The 14,572-nt window shown below is 34.3% G+C and overlaps 2 protein-coding genes across 2 annotated transcripts; both read right to left on the bottom strand.

Annotated features, from left to right (window-relative positions):
- Window positions 1-240: 240 nt before the first annotated feature.
- On the bottom strand, window positions 241-2,914 carry LOC125848109 (protein EARLY-RESPONSIVE TO DEHYDRATION 7, chloroplastic-like). The gene is made up of 4 exons (XM_049527914.1): window positions 1,945-2,914; window positions 1,279-1,445; window positions 921-1,005; window positions 241-684 (listed from the first exon to the last, which is right to left on the bottom strand). Exons 1-4 carry the CDS (start codon window positions 2,889-2,891, stop codon window positions 495-497), a joined length of 1,389 nt encoding a protein of 462 aa, XP_049383871.1. The 5' UTR covers window positions 2,892-2,914; the 3' UTR covers window positions 241-494.
- A 386-nt stretch (window positions 2,915-3,300) lies between these two features.
- Window positions 3,301-11,842, bottom strand: LOC125848607 (alpha-mannosidase). Its single transcript, XM_049528496.1, has 29 exons — window positions 11,601-11,842; window positions 11,430-11,513; window positions 11,220-11,308; window positions 10,963-11,137; window positions 10,611-10,730; window positions 10,441-10,527; window positions 10,275-10,346; window positions 10,041-10,154; window positions 9,647-9,747; window positions 9,469-9,562; window positions 8,618-8,785; window positions 8,418-8,504; window positions 8,038-8,103; window positions 7,895-7,951; window positions 7,474-7,693; window positions 7,182-7,315; window positions 6,568-6,627; window positions 6,411-6,470; window positions 6,157-6,228; window positions 5,981-6,028; window positions 5,780-5,899; window positions 5,188-5,253; window positions 4,991-5,103; window positions 4,805-4,889; window positions 4,496-4,606; window positions 4,268-4,363; window positions 4,128-4,175; window positions 3,822-3,890; window positions 3,301-3,677 (listed from the first exon to the last, which is right to left on the bottom strand). The coding sequence occupies exons 1-29, from the start codon at window positions 11,820-11,822 to the stop codon at window positions 3,489-3,491; spliced, it is 3,027 nt and encodes a 1,008-aa protein (XP_049384453.1). The 5' UTR covers window positions 11,823-11,842; the 3' UTR covers window positions 3,301-3,488.
- Between the last annotated feature and the right edge of the window lie 2,730 nt (window positions 11,843-14,572).

Consider the following 14,572-nt stretch of genomic DNA (forward strand, 5'->3'; position numbering starts at 1 on the left):
AAATGTGTTACTAGTTGGTAAGACATGCTTACTTATATACCCAATCTCTCTTATGTGTTTTTGCCATGTGAGACTTTTTATCTTAAACTAGGGTGTCACATGATAAATCTAAAATAACTGCAGCACCGCGAAGTAACATAATTGTACAGAAAGGAATAAAAGCAGAGAGAATTCCCTGTTGGAATATCATTAGATCCATGATTACAACTAAATTATACAGTCAACTATGGATAACATGTGTGTCTTTTCAATGATCAAAACTATATCAAAGCAAGAATTGCTTTCCTGGTGTCTATTCATCTTCAAAGATAACACAGATTGCTAAGAGGGTGAAAAAGTAGAAATTCATGAGGTGGGCTGGTGTGGGAAATTTAATTTACTGCAAAGACTAAAATCCTTATCCTCTATGTATTATTATAACATGTACAAAAATATTGAAAATATTTAAAAGAGGGCTTAAATTAACAGCTCCACCAGTGAAAATACAAGAAAGGTCAGTTCTTTGTGCTCTTGGCCTTCTTCATAGTAGCAGCTTGAGCACTAGACTTAAGTTGGGTGGCGCGATTAAAGGAACTTTTGGGGTTAAGAGCCTTTCTGATCTTAAACACAGTCCAGGCAGTCCCAACTGCATGCCCTGCTGCATCAAGCCCTTCGCTTGCCACTTTGGCTGCCTCTTCTCCATACCTACAAAAACCGAAATTCACTTGTTCTAATTAATTTCAAAAGATTTAAGCAGCATGTATTCGATCTTATTGTATTGCTTAACTAACGTTCAATTAGTTGAGTCCGTCTGATATACTTTAGTTAATTTTCACGAGATGACACATGACAAAGCAAGTTGAAATGTATTTCTATGGTAAGACTAGACTTCATAAATAAGGATATAGCTAGCCAGTAGAATTCATCAGACTGAGCTTTACTTCTGTGAAACAAGTTCAGTTGTCACGGTGGATGATGTTAACATCACATTCTTTCCAGCTACTTCAACAGCATCACATATTTTGCCTAAAACAAATTTAAGACAAATATCAGGCTCCTGTTGAAAGACAAATCATATACGTTGACAACATACTCCTTGTGATTCTCTCTAGTAAATACAAATACCAAATGCAGTGTGCAAACTTAATCTGATACATGTGTCTGTGAATGTGAATAAATTCTTTTTTTTTTGGTCCTAAATCTGACTCTTAGAAGAGAAAATAACTACTAAATGGAAAACATATAGACTCCGGAAGGCTACAAACGCAGTCAGAACAAAAGGGAAGACGTTTGACTTACAAAATCCATCCAGAGTAGCAAGGACCATCTCTCCTGGCAGCATCTTGAAGAACTTTTTTCCAGCTACGGAATTTACAACTGAACTAGTGAAGAATCCTGAAACCGAGAGAACTCCCGAAAGGACTCCTAAAGCTACTTTCTCAGTCATCTTTGTTACTGTTTTAACCCTGAAAATTAAACACAGCACATAATTTTGAGTAGAAAGTTGATTCTTCTCTTAGATGATTTACAGCTAGGCATATGAGTATATCCCTGATAACATATTCAATGTAAATGCAACAGCTAGCTCAAACGAAGGCTAGATATCGGGGCGCTTAAATTCTGGATTTCTCTTGTATCATAACTTGAAACATATATAGAAGAATAGGTAAGAACTTTGGGAATTCAATCAATAATGTAGGGGAAACCAGAAATGAAAATTCTCCTCTTTTAAATTCTTTCCTACTAGTCTATGTGAACAAACAAGGAAAAAATATTCTTTTGTGTTCTAGCTCCTTTGTCTATCATTAGACTTGGTATAAATTACAATTACCTTGCAGAAAATTAAGAAGCCACAAACATAGAAAAGGCTAATCCAAATGAGTGATAGATAATAATCTAAGAGTCAGTATAGTCTAGATGAGATGAAGCAAAGTAAATACCATCAATATTAAAAGGTCATAATACCTTTGGATCCTCTTCAGTGTCTCAGGACTAATCTCGGCCTTCGTCCCTGTAGCCATCCTTTGCTTTAAAACCTCATTTCCGCGCATCAATCGTTCTGCTGACACATCTCCACACCACAAAATCCCCTTAATCAGCTGCCCTGATCCTTGAGCAACTAATTTTGCAGCTGCTCCACTATACTCCTCCACATTGGGTGCTAACGTGGTCCAATATTGAGCGCATCGCTCTTCTAACACCTCCTTCTTCTTCTCCGATTTCAAGTCATCTGGAGATAACTCCCTTGCCACTGTTCCTCCCATTGCCAATGCCGCATTTTCCTCCACTTTCTGAACAGAAAAGGTGCTGTAACTTTTCAAAATATCATCCAGCTCCTTCAACAATGCCTCCTGACCCTTTGAAGCAATCGTCAAACCATAATTCAACGAATCATCCATCGGTCCCTTATCTTTCTTTTTCTTTTTCTTCTTCTTTTTTTTACCCTTTTCTTTGTCGTCATCAGTACTGCAATCCGATTCATCCTCTTTCAAAGCTTGAAATGAGAAGAAATAATGTGAATCATCCAATTTCACCGCAGTCAGGTCCATAGTTATCGGCCATTGAATATCATCTCCCACATTAGCAAGGATAGCAACCGTATTCTTATCTTGCAGGAGACGAAACAGAGACAAATCTCCGTCAGCTAGCTCAACAGAGTAATTTTTATCGATCAAATGGATGAGGACACCAGGGATAACGAGAAGGGTTTCCTCGTGGGACTCAGGAGGGGGAGATGGAGCAGAAGGGATAATATGGTAATTGTCAGGGATGAGATTCTCGGAGAGGTCAGTTTCGTTTAGGGTTGGATACAAATTGGGACGAGAAGAAGAGGTTGATTGGAGATCTGGATCATTGTGAATGACACGTGGGTACAATGGGGCTTTTTGGAGATTAGGGTTCTTAGAAGCCATTGAAGAGCTTAGAAAAAAATGTTGAGGATGGAGGAAGAAGAAAAACAAGATAGTTTTTTTTTTTTTGGAGGAATAGGAGGCGAACATGGCGAGACACGTGGAATATTTGTTTGGATGAATAACTGCTATAACTGTATGGAATCTTTCCCGCGCAAGTCTATTTGGAACAACAAATAAGTAACATAAATCGAAGGACAAACATTCTACCCTAATTCGTGTCCTCCACGCCCTCTGCATCATTTACTTCAAAAAAAGATTTTTTTTTTCTTCCATTTTAGCACTCATTATCTTTTTAGGCAAAACAATGGGGTATTTCTTATTAAAAAATAAAGTTATTGTTGACTGAAGAGAATGCTATAGAACAGATACAGAGAAAATCAAGGTCCAACATTGTGAACCATTCTGATCATCTTCTATGGCAGAGTGGTACAATCGGTGGCGGGAGGTGAAAAAATCATTCTCCTACATTTATGTTCCGAATATACAGAATCCATTTGCTTTCTTTGGCATACATGAAAAAAACATTCTCCTCCATTAATGGGCTCTATGAACCAGTTCTTTTGACTTTATTGGGGAGAAAGTGAGAAAAATTTGTTTTCAAAATTTAACAATGAAAGTCCGTATCTCCATAGGACCAAGCTCGACTACAAGACTAGACATGTCTAACGGACCCCCTCTAATTGGTGCAGACTCACTGCCACTATCATGTTCTATATTCCAGTTCATCTTCTTCATCTCATTCTTGCCTTGATTCGCCGATAAGCTTGTTTCCTTGATTGCTTTTATCTGAATATACAGTGTAAACATGTGTCAATGCCCTCTAACAATATCAGTAGACTGTCCGAGTTCATATCTTCATATGCATTAGTTAATCAACACACACAGAGAGCAGTAGTTCCCAATATTAGCAAGATTATAAAGCTGTTTTACCCTTTTTCCAGCAAACATTTCCTTCAGTTGAACTTTGGTTATTTTCGAATAATCAGCATCTTCACCAGCCTATCCACATCCACAAAACATTAAAACCACAATGGTCAGTAGTGATATCAGTTAACAAGGCACAACATAGGTCCAACATATAATGATGTCAGGTGTCACACTCTCAATTTTACATTTTTTGTTTCAGAATTCAAGAAAATGTAAGAAGTTAACGATTTTTCTGAAGTAAAGCTGCTGTTTCTTGGTGAAGTAAGGCTGAGACAAGCAAATGAAATAAGACTTCTAGTTTATTTTTACCTCGTATAGATGAGCCAAACGGATAAGTACACCTCCGTCATCCAACTCCTGGAAGAAAAAAAAAAACAGAAATGGCTTCATTATTTCATCAAAGGAAAATTAAAGGATCATTCTAATCACTGCAAGTTCTATCCAATAACCTGGAGAGTAATCAGTGCAACATTAGGAGGTAAACTATAATTGGGACTCATGATGGTGGCTTTGGTTATATGCGAAGCTTTCCATTCTTCCTGATTCTGCAAGATCAAGTAGTACAATTTCCCGATATCAAGCAGTAATATTGATCATTTATAATCAAGCAATATCATAGGGTGTGCAGGGCCTGCTGAATTTGGTCCTATTCATAATATGTAGATTGTTGAAATTACCTCATGTGCAAAAGCTAAAATAAGAGGTGAATAAATTTCTTGGCCAGTTGTTCTGCGCCAACGTGAACCATCACTGTTTTTATGAATTCCCAGATAGTAATTCCCTCGAACCTGACCAAGGGATATGAGAACAGGTAAGTTCAAAAGAAGCATACTAATCGGTGGTTGCTACATTTTGTATTTATGAAGGACATTTTCCTTAATGAGCAGCTTAGTTACATCCAAGTGAACTGTAGGATTGAAATCCTGATTAACGGTTGAAATCTTATTGCAGCCTAGGACTGCTTTGGAATGCCATATCAAACGTACCGTGAGTCCCTCACACGTACTCCCCACACAAACAGGCTCATCAAGGGCTTCACCCACTCCTCTAGCATCATCATTGATCAAGCGCCTGGTATAATATGAAATCCATTACATTTGTAAGTCCAACAATTACATTAAGCATGATATATTTATACACAAACTAAAGAAAAAAGTTCAAATGATTTGAACCTATGCAACATGAGTTCTATTTCTCCATCCTTAATGCTGGCTCCACCTGTTGCACGATCCACCAAAACAGACAATTCTGATTTGTTATCTGTTATGTACATTCCAAGATTCACCTGAGAATAAAGAAAGTAGCAATACGTGAGCTCAATCATAAAAGTGCAATTTCAATTCAAGAAAGTTTGTGTTGGGAAAGTAACTGGATAATAGTTCCCAGCAACAGGTTGAGTAACTTGGAGGTCCCAATCAGCTCTGTAATCTCTAACCTGATAAGCAGCAAATTATCACTCAAATTAGCTCAAAAACAAACAGAAAACTGAGATAAAGTGAATAAAATATGAAGCCCAGTATATTGAAATCCTGATGACCATTTTCCTAGTTCATAAATTGCTAACATTAAGGATGTTTATAAGAACATTTTTGTTCCATCAACAAGCACATTGAGCCAATATAACAGACAGACAAAGCATGTTCATCTAGAAAGCCAACATCAAAGAATTATCTATTTCAAATTGAATAGATTGGGATACAACTCAATGATATTTGTTTCAATTTGTAGATAAACACTTCAAGGAATTAAAATGGATATTGACGAAAGCTCTCAACACGTTGCCCAAGTATAATGTAATGAAGTCAAAATGTAAAGACAGTAAACATGAACTAAAAAGGGAGAGAAAGTATATTGACAAGATATATGCACACAGAACTAAGAGCCTATATTAATGAAAAACTGTCTCCTTAGGTTTTATACAGCTTAAATGTACTTAAAGAGGAATGAAAAATCAAGCTTACTCTTTTAAGAAAGTCCCTCCCATTAGAGTCAGTGTAAAACACTTTATCAGTGGCCATATTTGCTGTCATTTTGGTAATGACCTCTTTTCCAACACTATCTTCTGTCGGTATAGGACCAATCTTCAATTGAAGAGGTATGTCAGATATACAGTTCATAGACTACCCTTCAATGTGAAATGACATTGGGCAAAGTTGACTTACAGTGAATTCGAGTTCAGCGTGTTCTTTGTCTTTGTAAATCCTAATTACCTGAAACATTGACATATCAAGACATAATAGAATCAATGCATACAGTTTATAACACAATAAATTGGAAAAGATCCAAATGTTTTTGGTGCTGACTAAAATTGAGTTAATCAAGGAACCATGCACCACACCTGAGATATCCATGAGTTGAATTGCTGGTGGATCTCATCGACCAGGGGTCCACGCATTACCTTTATCGGAACCTGCTAGCAAAGAGGAAATTAGTTTCTGCTATGAAGAAAACTATATAGTGTGTGAGAGATGCTAATCAAAACTTCAGTTTAATAACTAATTGATTTATTTAGGAAAAGACGTAGGACCACAATTGCTTTAATCAGTTTTAGTTGTTAAATAACAGGAGCAAAAGGGAGAAAAGGCAACTCACTGATCTCGAAACTATGACCGGGGGTGATCCATCGGGTCTGAAAATGTAGGCACCAGAATCCTGCAATGGATAATACAATTAACATCCTAACTTACTGTGTCTCCTTTAGTAATGCTCTCTAACATTTAATTATACCTACAAGAACATCAGCAAGTACCTGATCTGAGTTCGCACTCGAAGCATACCAAAGATAGCTTTGTTGTACGGGTATATCAACCTAATAATAGTCCTTTGTTAGTCAAGAGGATGAAACGTCCCTCAACATAGAAAAGGTAATGCGTACTATAAATACGGGGTAATGTGAATTATTTTGTGTACTATAACAATCATCAAGCATCAAGCATGTCTGTCGCAGCTATGCACAGAAATAGAATGGAAGATCTTTTGTTTGTTACTAAAAGTTCCTGTAATGTAATTTAGTAGATGACAATCAAACAAATTGCCAGTCTACTTAAAAACCCACCCTTAGCTTCATTCCTAAGCAATTGGGTCAAAGTTCTCATTCTACTCTTTGTTTTAAAAATATTTCAGCAGATGTAATATTCCCGACCCTAATAAACCGGGGGAGGAGGGTTGAGACTTGTGTGACGAAAAAGAATATAATGCATTTGATAGCATGTAATAGAGTATATCCTGTTGACAGTGACCGTTAGACCACATCTTGGTACATAACTAGTATTCTTTACAAGTCTTAACTCAGCAAGAAAAAAAATGGCAAGGATGCATTCAATATGCTTCCAGGTTGAGATACTGACATAATTAAGAACTTACTCCTGTTATAGAATTATATAGACGTTTAAGTTGACCAGTATTTGAGGAAAAGGACGCCTTTAAGTTCCCTGGTCCAATTTCAACAGTCTCGTTCAGTGGAATGTCCATCTTTGTGACATAGCCAGCAGAGCTCCCTGTATAATTTCAGCAGACATTGAATCAGATGAAGGATGGATTTATCATTTTACTTTTTGAAAACAGGCAATGCCTTCTAATATTTGAGATTCTGAGTCATCTATGAGCATATTAGTGATGAAAAAGAGACATAGAGAGACAGAACATTTTGTATTACCCTTCTGCGATGCTTTAGAAATAAAATAAGTATTCCAGCCAAGAGGTGACACAGACACTCGAAAGAAGAGCCAGTATTTGGGAGTTCTTTTGGGTGATATTCCGAGATACGCCTTAACATACAACTTTCGTAAGTTGCTGGTAATATTATCCAACTCTATAAATTGTGACTCAATTAGATTTCCCATGGAATCTTTTACAATAAGATCAGCATCGTTGACCTGTTAAAGCAAATACAATTAGATAACCATCAACAGTGAATAAGCCATTTCAAAAAAGCATAAGAGAAAGAAAAAAGATAAGCAAATAGATCAGTTATATAGTTGTCTGAATTATATGGGACTGACATATAAAATGAAATTAGCTGGCGTTATGATAAAATGAGCAACGGAAAGAAAAAACAGAAAGGATTATTCATTCACCGGGATCTTGATGATATCAGTTCGATTCCATCCAAGAGGATTGTATGCCACAACAACCTGAAAGTGGGAGTATTGGTATAAAAATATTTTGCCAGTATATTCATAAGGTACGAAGCAGGTTAATAAATAGAAGGCAAAATTACCAAATTCTTCCCCTCAGTGATGTCTTCTTCAGTTGGTGGACAATAACTTATATTGAGCAGTTGACACTGTTTACGACATGAAAGAAAACGGAAAAGAAGGACATGTCAAATAACTTGTAGTTATTTAAGACTTCTCGCGTAATTTCCCACTTCCCCTAAACCTCATTTCTTCAGGGATACTAAGGTAGAGGATATCCACTTAGAACAAACATGTCATTCGTAAAGAAAAGACTATACACACAGAAACTTCTGAAACTCCAATAGTAATTTGTATCTACATTTGAATGCTCTATATTTTAACGATCTTATTAACAATTAGTTTCTAAGTTCATCTTTAATCTTGGAGAAGTGAAGGTAGACCCAAGTAACCAAAAGTTTACCTGGTTGAATAATGATGAAGTGGTAGAACATGGACCTGATTTGGAATTGACCAGGCATGATAAAGCAGAATTCACCACAACTTCAGACTGAAAATCGGACAGATGAAAAGAACTATAAACATAAGATCATCCTAAACGAAAGTGTAAAATTTAAAGTTCAGGCAGAAGAGATCAAGTCCAAATTAAGAATAGGAACCCACTTCAGACGCTCCAATAGCTAAACGTTTTGCATAGTCATCAGTTGTATGTTGTTTAGCAGTACCAGTCACAGCATCATGGTGTTGTGTAACTCCCAGTGCATCTCCCAAGCTAAACGTGTTGAGGCCATTTGATTTCCTCCCAGTTAAGAATTCAAGCTGGCGAGCCACCTGTCAAAGGATAATCCAAGGTTAAATTTGATGTCTTCAACATATATTCTCACTATTGAACCCATTATGCTTTGGCAAATATGGATTCAAATTTTAGTATATAATGAAATTTTAGTAATTTTCACAGATATCTATGCTCTGTAAGCAAAATGTTGGGTTTAGTTGAACCCGTTTAATGTCATTTGACCTCATCCTAGATTAAGTGAAGTAACAACCACATAGACTCCAATGTTAGCAAGATTAAGAACAATTCACCAATCACCGTGTACATTGAGGACAACCATAATAAATGTTGAGACATAATACAATAAACCACTTAAAAGTAAACTCACTTTAACAGTTTAAGCTTTAAGATGAGATTAGTTGCACATTCCAACATGTTATCAGAGCAAGCACGAGGTCAATAAAAAACTTAAGCCCACATGTGAGAGGTGCGTTGAGACATAATATAATTAGGTAATTAAAAACGTGCTCTCTCTAATAGCTTAAGTTTAGATCAGATGGTCACATTCCAACAGTAAGGATATCTTATTAAGCTTCTCACAGAGACCGGTGACAAGAACTAGGTTATCAACATGGAGATCACAGTTACACAATTTTCTTTACTACATTCAGGTTCCTTTCGACGTTGATTTTGTAATATGGAATCATGGAACCAGAAGAAAGAAGCTAAGCAGGCTCACCAGATAATATCCACTTAGCATACGAATATATCGCTTTAAAGCTGGTCGACTGGTAAAGAAACCAGTCCAATAAGAATTTCCACCATCTGCATATCTGAAATTACTTAGAGATGTTAGATAAACTCAATAAAATATTCAAGATAAACCAGGAGGTAAAGAATATCAAGCAAGTGCTCACGGAAAGTAATCATCAGTTTTTAGAGGCCAAGATTCATTGGTTGCATGTTTTGCATCTACATAAATTGATGGAGTAGAGTACAATGCATTCACTCGACCGTCCTGTCAAAAGAAAATAAAAGCAAGTGAGTAAATGATTTTGCAAATGTTTAAACTGGAATAGAACAAATAGAGTTGTTTATGTTCTCCATAAGGATTCCCTAATGAAGTCTTCGAGCTAGCTGATAAATGTGCTGGACAACACCAAAACAGGCAAAGAATCCTGTTATAATATTTTCTTGAAATAGAACTTAGGAGAAGACATATTGAAGCAACCACTCATACAGTTGAACAAACATGTTCAAGATTTTTGTCAAGGATTTCACCAAGTTTTCTGCAGAAACTGAAGTATTTACCTTGTTGACGTAGTGAATTAATTTATCCATTTCCTTGAACCAAGATTCAGCATATTGGTATTGGAAGTCATCTCCCATGGTCCACATGATGTGATTCGTACGTGTCACGTTTGCCTGCACATCACAACATCCAGCTTTTCATTGATTGCATTTACATGTAGATCTATTTCTAGCTACAGTTCTACGAAAATTGATGATTATGAATAACTGAAAAGAACTGTAATCAGGGTGTACTTGTGTAATTGCAGCATTGATGAAGTCATTAACCCGTATATCGACATTTAAGTCAAAGATAAGAGGATCATCCTGCAATTCATATACTAAATATATCAGAAATTTGTTCTCCTTTGATATACTAAAATAAACCATAGAGAGACGTATTTTTTATTTCTGCCAGTACCTGGACTGGAACAAAATCATCATCATCCACTTCGAAATGGAAACCATGTGGTGGACTATAATGTCCAGGAAATGCATTGGTAAATATCTGCAAAGGAACCACAAACGGTGTTAACCACAAGTGAGCAATGATATAAAATAAATGCACAAAGCTTAAGAATGTTCATCAACCTGGGAGGAAGAACCAAATGTTGTCGAACCACGCCATATAACCTCAAGAGCTTTATCCTCCTTACGTTTTGCTCTGTCTTGATAATCAATGCGCGCAAAGTGAACAGAATCAAATCCTACCTGTGAAAGTTATCCGGGAGAAGTGAAAGAAGTATCAATATTTCGAGTCAGATCAGGATGATAAACTTCAAAATAATTTATGTCAATAAAAATTTAAGTTATATACACTGGCAATATAAAGTCTTATTACATGATTCGTTGTGTAATTTAACATAACAATTTAGTCATCATATTTATCCGTGCATAGAACTTAACTTCTAAACCACAACTTATGAACGCTCAGCTTACATACCTCTGCCCCAAGAAGATAAGCTTGCACGGCAGAGTGCCCAAATGGATCGATCTGCCATCCTGCACAAGGAGTGATATTGAATTCATTCTTTATCAGCTGATGGCCTAGTGTTGTCTGATCAATCATATCTATGTAATGGCTTGTCGCTTCATCGTGCATACACCAACCACCGTTTCTGTTCCAGAATTCTCTTTTTCATAAAAAATCACTCGAAAAAATAAATAAAAGTCCTTTGCAAAGAAAGCTAACTAACATACACGAATTCCAGCTGGCCAGAAGCTACAAGATTTCTCACTTCTGCTTGAATTTCCGGGCTTTGCCTTATCCACCACCGATGGAAAAATGCCTACAGAAGGATCAACAGAAACATGCCTAATAAATTGTGCATCTTTTGTTCCTTACAACAACTTCACCTCAATACCAAACAAGTTGTATGCACACAAAATTAAGGAGAAAAACAGCTTTACCATTTCAGCAAATACAAATTTCCTATTCCGATCACGATGTAACGACATAACAACAGAGTCCAGTACATTTTCAACACAGGCACCCTGCAATGCATCAATCATTTTTTATTAATAACAGCTAACACATAAACTGACATAATTTCCAATTTCAACATAAGATGTAAATATGACCTGAATGCTATTATTTGATCCAACATAGTACTGATCAATGGTCTTTAACCAGCCAACATCATCGTGTGAATGAGGAACCAAATGAACATTCAACTTGCTTTCAACAATGTTACCCCCAGTATTGTACTTTAGGTACCCATTAACACCAATTGCCCCATAAGCACAAACAGTACTATAGAAAATGAACAGAAAAACTAAAGCTGTATTAACAAAAGTTCTCATTTTGAAACCCAAATATGGTTTCTCTTAGAAACTGTGATAAACCAGTTTACTTTATATATATATATATATATATATATATATAAAAACCATTTTTCTTCTAATTTAAATTTACATTAATGCTAAAACATTTATTCTACAATAGTTAATTTTTTCTCAAATAGAGTACTAGATTGTGACTATTTAACTAGTTTGACTTCTTATTTATGTAAGTTACTCTCTTTTTTTAAGCAAAAAGAAGTCAAACTAATTAAATAGTCTGACAATCTAGTATTGGAAAAAAAAAGTAAATATTATTTTAGTATTAATGTAAATTTAAATTAGAAGAAAAATGCATTTAAGCAATTCAACCTATATATATATACTAGTTCTGAATACGTGTATTGCACGTGTAATCCATACTAATTCTTCGCAAGAACAATTAAATTATAAGTCAGTTTTTTGACAACCTTATTATTATCCATAAATTGTGAAGACTTGATTATTATGTAGTTGGAATAAAATAAAATAACGTATAACACTAAATTATTGAACAATTATAAAGGAGACGATAGTTGTCGCATGCCTTTGATCTTGAATTGGATAGAAGTCGAAGTTAAAATTTGTAAAGACAGAATGTTCTTAGTCTAATGGGATTTATAATTATGTATTAGAGATCCAAAATCAATAGATGATTCTTCTCGTTTCTTTATGGCTTATTTGCATAACGTAAATTGAATATTATTGAATTAATCCCTCATTTAAAGTAGGTATCCAATATAGAAAAGTCAAAGGGCAAATTATAGAGGCAAGATCATTTCTAAGAAATGATCATTATCAACAAATTAGAGATATTATCAAAGAAAACAAAGTCATAAAACTTCGACATTCATAATCATTTTGAAATATGTACATAGTGATATCTGCAAGATTCCTACACAAATGTACTTTAAAAAGTAATGATTAGTAGAAAAAAATCAAGAGAAGTTATATATAACACAAATACAATTTAAGAAATTAATTGAACCAACTTTTCTATGCTTACCTCCTAGAGATAGCTAAATAAGAAGATGATAAATATTGTTACACTATTGAGTATTACTGAGATACCAAAAGTTTGAGAAACTATATATGACGACAATATTCTTAGCATTCCAAACAAAATTATCTTATTCTTTCATTCATGTGAGAAACACAACACAAAAAGCACAATAATTTTTTTTAGAAATAATAACTAAGTGACTCATATTTAAACATGAAAGGCTGGATATTTGTTACATACCTGTACACCTACGATATATTATATTGTTTCATTCAAATAGTGAGAATTAGTTATATGCTAAATGTTCATTTATATAAGATAAATTTAATTTATCAAGTAGAAAATTCATCATTAATTTATGCTAATTATGATGGAAGGAAATCAAAAGTTTTGCCACAATGTTTATTGTAGCTATTACTTAGCATTTAAGATAATTTATGAATATAATTCATTGAATTTTTTATAGTTTTGCGCGGTAGGAGTATCTGAAGAGATTGTTTTAAATATTGCAAAACGTTTGATTTTCTTCTATCATTCAATAATACAAATATTCATTGTATTTATATTAATTCATGTCATAAGTTGTGTTTTAACTTCCGAAAATTTGAAGTAATATTATGGGGTTTTCCATTTTAGAATATTATTATTATTACTATTATTATTATTATTATGTATTTATATTTTTGTTCATAAATATATAAAAATTGTGTTTCATAGAATATGATAATATTTATTAATAACTAATGTATATTTATATTTTTGTTCATCAATAGTATGACATTATAAGGACATTTTCGTAATTTAACTTTTGACTTGGAGGCTTCCCACTTATAATATAATATGATATAAGTATAAAGTAAATTGGTTTATCACAGTTTCTAAAAAGAAAAGTAGATTACAAGCTGGGAAGTGAATTCTTACTAGCAAAATGAAATTTTCGATAGTCAAAATTAGTTGAGCTACTGAAATTTTCTTTAATAACGACTTATAAATAGTGATATAGTTATTTTAAATAAATATAACTCTTAATCAATAATAGGAACCATGACAAACATCAATACTTATAATTTTAAAAGTCCCCACAAACCTTCATCGATTTCATAACAAGAATGACTCGGAAAATCTGAAAGAAAAATCAACATGAAGTAGTGTGGTAAAATCTGACAAAACTGCATTGGTTTTTCCCATGTACCAGCCTTCCTGTCACATTAGGAGAAACGGATATTGGATTTCACGTGCAAAAAGTATGGATGTTTTATTAATTATTCCTGCCTATTTTTTTTGTCTAATTCCCAAAAAATAAAAATAAAAAGAGGAAAAATGTTGTTGGTGGCGTAAATAAATAGGTACGAAAGAAGTTAATCACTAGGGACAAAACACGTAAAGTAAATTAAAAGTAAAAAAGTAAATTGTCAAACAAGAATCTTTTTTTAAAAAAAATAAATTAATGGTATACTACCCTTTGTTCGCCATCCTCGTAATAAATACAATATATAATTTAGATTGTTTATATTGTTAGATCCATCATTACTAACAATAAAGAAACTTAATTTGGTGTGGTACACAAGTTGTTATTTCTCTTTTCCATTTTCTTGTTACTATATTTAATTGGAGTTATAATTACAGTTCATGTATAATAGATTTGCTATTTCATAACCAACAAAGTCGAACTACAAAACACCTATCAATTTTCTTAATAGGGAAGAACCCATTCACCAACAATGAACCAGGA

This window comes from Solanum stenotomum, chromosome 12 (genome assembly GCF_019186545.1).
Source record: "Solanum stenotomum isolate F172 chromosome 12, ASM1918654v1, whole genome shotgun sequence".
NCBI lineage: Eukaryota > Viridiplantae > Streptophyta > Magnoliopsida > Solanales > Solanaceae > Solanum > Solanum stenotomum.